This window comes from Penicillium cinerascens (genome assembly GCF_028974065.1).
Source record: "Penicillium cinerascens strain IBT 15544 chromosome Unknown contig_16_segment0_segment0, whole genome shotgun sequence".
NCBI lineage: Eukaryota > Fungi > Ascomycota > Eurotiomycetes > Eurotiales > Aspergillaceae > Penicillium > Penicillium cinerascens.
In genome coordinates, this window is record NW_026695286.1 from 1,529,702 (window position 1) to 1,534,266 (window position 4,565).

At 47.8% G+C, this 4,565-nt stretch overlaps 3 protein-coding genes across 3 annotated transcripts; 1 reads left to right on the forward strand and 2 right to left on the reverse strand.

Annotated features, from left to right (window-relative positions):
• Positions 1-507: 507 nt before the first annotated feature.
• Positions 508-2,405, forward strand: N7498_000534 (uncharacterized protein; the record flags this gene model as incomplete). The annotated part of the gene is made up of 2 exons (XM_058447597.1): positions 508-591; positions 645-2,405. The coding sequence occupies 2 exons, from the start codon at positions 508-510 to the stop codon at positions 2,403-2,405; spliced, it is 1,845 nt and encodes a 614-aa protein (XP_058313008.1).
• Positions 2,406-3,654: 1,249 nt separating this feature from the next.
• N7498_000535 (DUF3176 domain-containing protein) lies at positions 3,655-4,086 on the reverse strand (the record flags this gene model as incomplete). The annotated part of the gene is made up of 1 exon (XM_058447598.1): positions 3,655-4,086. One exon carries the CDS (start codon positions 4,084-4,086, stop codon positions 3,655-3,657), a length of 432 nt encoding a protein of 143 aa, XP_058313009.1.
• A 5-nt stretch (positions 4,087-4,091) lies between these two features.
• N7498_000536 (uncharacterized protein) lies at positions 4,092-4,289 on the reverse strand (the record flags this gene model as incomplete). Its single annotated transcript, XM_058447599.1, has 1 exon — positions 4,092-4,289. The coding sequence occupies one exon, from the start codon at positions 4,287-4,289 to the stop codon at positions 4,092-4,094; it is 198 nt and encodes a 65-aa protein (XP_058313010.1).
• Positions 4,290-4,565: the final 276 nt, after the last annotated feature.

Below are 4,565 nucleotides of genomic sequence, written 5' to 3' on the forward strand. Positions count from 1 at the left end.
TCAGTGTCCCGGGTATTCCTTTGGCTTTGGCGCCCCGAAAAGAACCAGTTCCTGCTCGAGTGTGAGACACTCCTTCTATAGGCCCCCGCCACTACTTTGCAACAATTCCCTGTCAGACTGTATTCCATCCCATGGCAAAAAATAGCGCTGGTGGTCATTTTGGGCTCTGCGTTTATAATTATTAGCCGATCAATCAATCACCAAAACTTGGCCAAGGTTCAAAGCTAAGCTTGTTGCAACTCTCTAGTGCTTATTTTGTCGCACGGTCCTCCTGGAAGGGACGGGACGAGAGCCAGTGGAGGACCGAATCGACAAGCTAACTCAGTTTTATGTCGCTTATTATGGCTGGAACGCACCACCATGCGCCTATTATTATTGCAGAGTCTGAGCCACTATTCATTCATCTTGAAATCAATCTGTTTCAGAATATCCTCATTCTCAGCAAAGACCGCTTACCCCGAGCTAGCTGTGTTCTGTGTTGTCTTTCAAAGTCCATGGGGCGGCACAATGGATAGCAGATACGCGATTATCCATGAAAGTTCCGACCCTGTACCTGATGATCTCGTGACGTCCATAGTCACAAACAGAGCAGTAAGTGAACAAGCAATGCAAGAGCCATTTGGACTGATCCTCACTGGCATTAGGATGATGATCACCCTACTCCGAGAAAGTCCCCTCAATCGTCATCCTGGAGACGAAACACAAAAGAAGGCACCACATACGCTTCAATTCCCATTATAGCATTGGATGAGCTCAACCATACAGCCGACGGTAGCCAATTTTCACACTCAATTGAAGTCTTCGCTGGAGCAGAGCCTCAAGATCTACCTTCGGTCGACATCGGGTCTGATACCAAATTGCAGTGCCTTCTCGCGATAGCCTTTGGGGTAGTGTGCTTTTCGGCCTGTATTATCTGCAGCATTGTCTTCTTGTCGACTAGGGCCGATATAATGGTTTATCTACCAAATGGCTTACCTGGCGAGGCCCTCTCCTTTATCGTCAATATCATCCTCACCCAATGTCTGGAAGGCTTAGCGTATGTTCATTCAATATCTCTTCGCTGGGCCCTTCTCAAGGAGAATCGACTCGTATTCAACACCAACATTCGCTTGATCACTAGCTCGAGTATCTCGAGGCCTAATAGCTGGTACATCAACTCCATCTCAGCGATGCTTCTGATTCTTTGCTATGGGGCTACTTCAACGCTTGTCATGCCCCGATTCAGCTTAGATATGGGCACATCTTACGAGTCGCACTTGAACCTGATCGCCTTGCTGGCACTTGGACTCGCTCTGTTCGGTCAAACCCTGCTCGCCGTCTGGTGCTATTATGACAATCTTCGCGATATTCCCTCGTGGAGCTCAAACCCATTGAACACTACAATCACCATGATGAACCAACAGTCTGTACAACATAGAGAAGGCCGCTGTATAGGCTCGGTTCAGGTCCGAGAGACGTCAGAGGCAAGACCAATGCTCCCGCATACGAAACAGCCGAGTCAATGGCAAATCAGCACTTCCGCAAGGCACGCTATGATATTCATCTGGGCACTGACTGGATTATCTATCGTCTGGTTCTTGATAATTGTCCTCGTCGCACGATCCAACATGATAAGTACGATCAATGAAGTCCACCCTCAGGCCAATTCGATATGGCCGTCGACGTGGCATTTTTCATTGGCTTGGAAACCTTCTGCAAACCTCATTGTGGGGAGTATATCCATGACTACCTACTTCAACGCGGTTTTCTTCAGTCTGGATTATATCGAGCCGATGTCTTTCATTTCTGCACTTATCGTCAGTCTTCTGTTTGTCTGCATAATCCAAGGGTTGCAAACTCTTGGGCTCCACTGTGCAGAGCTCACCATCAATCTATCCCGAGATGAAGATGTATGGAGAGATCTTGACGCTCAAGGCCACCCTGGCCGCACAAAAAATGTTCTCGCGACCCCTCCCTTCCTAGCTGCCCTGATGAGCTGGAAGTACGGCATGCTCATAATCTTTAAATCCCTTCTGCATTGGCTGCTCGGTCAGTCTACGCAGTCTTCCTTCTCTGCTTTTCCTGGACCAGAGAGGGTTTGGTTCACCATGAACTACGCTCGTTTGTTCGTTTACGTTATCTGCACCACTGCATTTGCGTCAGCTCTTATGTTTCTTACGCTCAAGAAGCCGAAAGGCCCCCAGCCGGCAACGTACGGTCATATACAGACTCTTGCAGACGTTATTGACGACTGGACCTTGGACAAAAATGGACAGTTTTGGTGGGGAGACAAAGGCTGTAGGGAACAAGTTCGGCACGCTGGGATGAGTTCTCGGAAGGAAGATCTGGGACCGATACATATGAATGCTCGCTATGCTGGTGAGGTGAGTAGCAGATGCCTTTATATTCGGAAGGCAGAGTGCTAAAATCCGCCATGTTAATGAGAAAGAAAGGGAAAGATGGAGGTAAGAGATGATAATATGACTAAAGTGAGGAGATTAGGTTGTAAAACAAGTGATCCGCAGAAATCATACCAAATTTGTTAGCCTAGCTGTGATCGAGAAACGGGGTGCACAGTGTGTGGAGAAATTTGCATGTTAATGCTAGGCTCTCAGCTCCCTCTGGCAACGTGTGTGGAATGATTAGTTCCAACAACTCTGTTGGCAATTGCACACGGGCCATGGTCACGTTCGAGATTGAATCACCAAGACGCTTGTCAAAACCGAAACCGGCGTGGTGCGGTTGACGAAGTGCATAATGCCTTGTTCGGTAAGAGCCAAAAGACCAGCAGCCGGTCAGTGCCGTTATAAAATTCCGTATATCGATTTACAGCAATAGTGCAAAAGAGTGATCTGCGAACTGTGTGAGGTGAAACGACAATTCCCTGAGGACTCCGAGGATCATTCCTGCTATGAATTTGATATCGTTACAGCCTTGAGCATATTGATGCGACATAGGGTCTAAGTTGGACAACTTTAAAAAAGCCAAAATGTAGCTCCTCGACTGTGGGACCAAAATGTAGGAAGCACAAGCAAGGGCAAATAACGAGATCGAGACGGCTAAATCATGTCAGAGTTAATCAACCCAGCACGAGCGATAGAATTTTCGATACCTATCTGGTGATTATATGACGTTAAGATAGATATAGCTGGAGTAGGAGGTGGTCATTCAAAATGACCGGCAGAAGACTTATTCCCTTGAGCAGTCATTTTTCTTAAAAACGAGGTTGATGAAAGAGTTGAGTGCGAAGATAGACTTGGAAAATGGATGATTTTCACACTTTCGCTTTTTATTTAATACAAAGGACCCAGGCTTTTTGTCCCATAACGAGTGTATTTAAAGCGGCACAAGGGGACATAATGCAAGGGAGAAGATTGGACGTAACATCGATACATCCTCCATAGACGGCCAAAGATGAGACAATAGGCCATGTGCAGTTGCCAGTTGGGCATACAGGAGTAGCCGGAGTGTAGATTGCAGCTAGAAGCCCAGAGTAGAAAGCGAACATCAAGTCCAGGGCTGGTACCCCGGTCTGAGTGGCGTATATTTTGCCAACTTCTTCTTGCGACGAGGTTTGCACATCGCTGTTAATGTACGTATCGCCCCGTAGTACCCGAGGAAGTTGATTCTCAGCAGTGTGCGTAAGGGTGCAAAGCGAGCATCAATGGAGATGACTTACTGGGTGAATACATCGAATGCAAGAGTCAAGATCGTCAATACCGCACCGAATATCGCAATATGAAGAAGCCCTTTGAGGTTGAACGGAAGGCATGCGTTGCCCCAAGCTCCTCGAGATGCCTGGTCAATCGTGTCAAAGTCTCCAATTCTCCGTGGTGTTTTAAATGAATACCACAGCCATTTATGTTGACTTATGGAGGATGATGTCAAGATGGAAAAAGCCACGAGTGACGCGTGTAGTTCCAGGACGTGAGGCTCTCGCAGCGGGGGAATGTTTTCGTCCAAAAGTTTCTTCTTCAACAAGGCACGGCGCTCTGGAGAGGCAGATTTGGGGCAATCTTCTGGATTCAGTTTGCCAGTAGTACGAATCACGCGGCTCGATGAGGAAGGGACGGTGTCATCCGCATTGGCTTTATTTTCAAGGGCCATCTTTCTCAGGGCAGCTCGCCGGACAGGGGTAGAACGATCTGTCCAGGAAGCCCGCGCACGCAGTGCATAGTTGCGGCCAGTGCTTGTTCGTACCCGATATGGTTAATGGGAAGAGCCACAGTAAGGTCGCCATAGCGATCGCGGAGGTGGTCAGCAACTCGGCTCAAGACCATGCTTGCTGGGAATCTTTCGGGCAGATCCATGTTGGAACGCTCCTTGCACGGGTCGAGGTTTGGAAATAAAGCGGCACAAGACAAGACGAAGATTGGAAATGTGAAATAAGTTGAAGCTGGAATGAGTTGAAGTTGGAAGTTGGAGTTGGGGTGCGAATGAGGATCAAGTTAAGGCAAGAGCGGTCCTAAGCCTATTTGGGATGTTTAAGAGCCGCGCTAAAAACGACGTCAAAAGTAGCTGTTTACGGGGCCTAGTTTACAGTCACTCAGCGTTGTGGTGTAGTCTGCAAAACTAATTTGATTCTA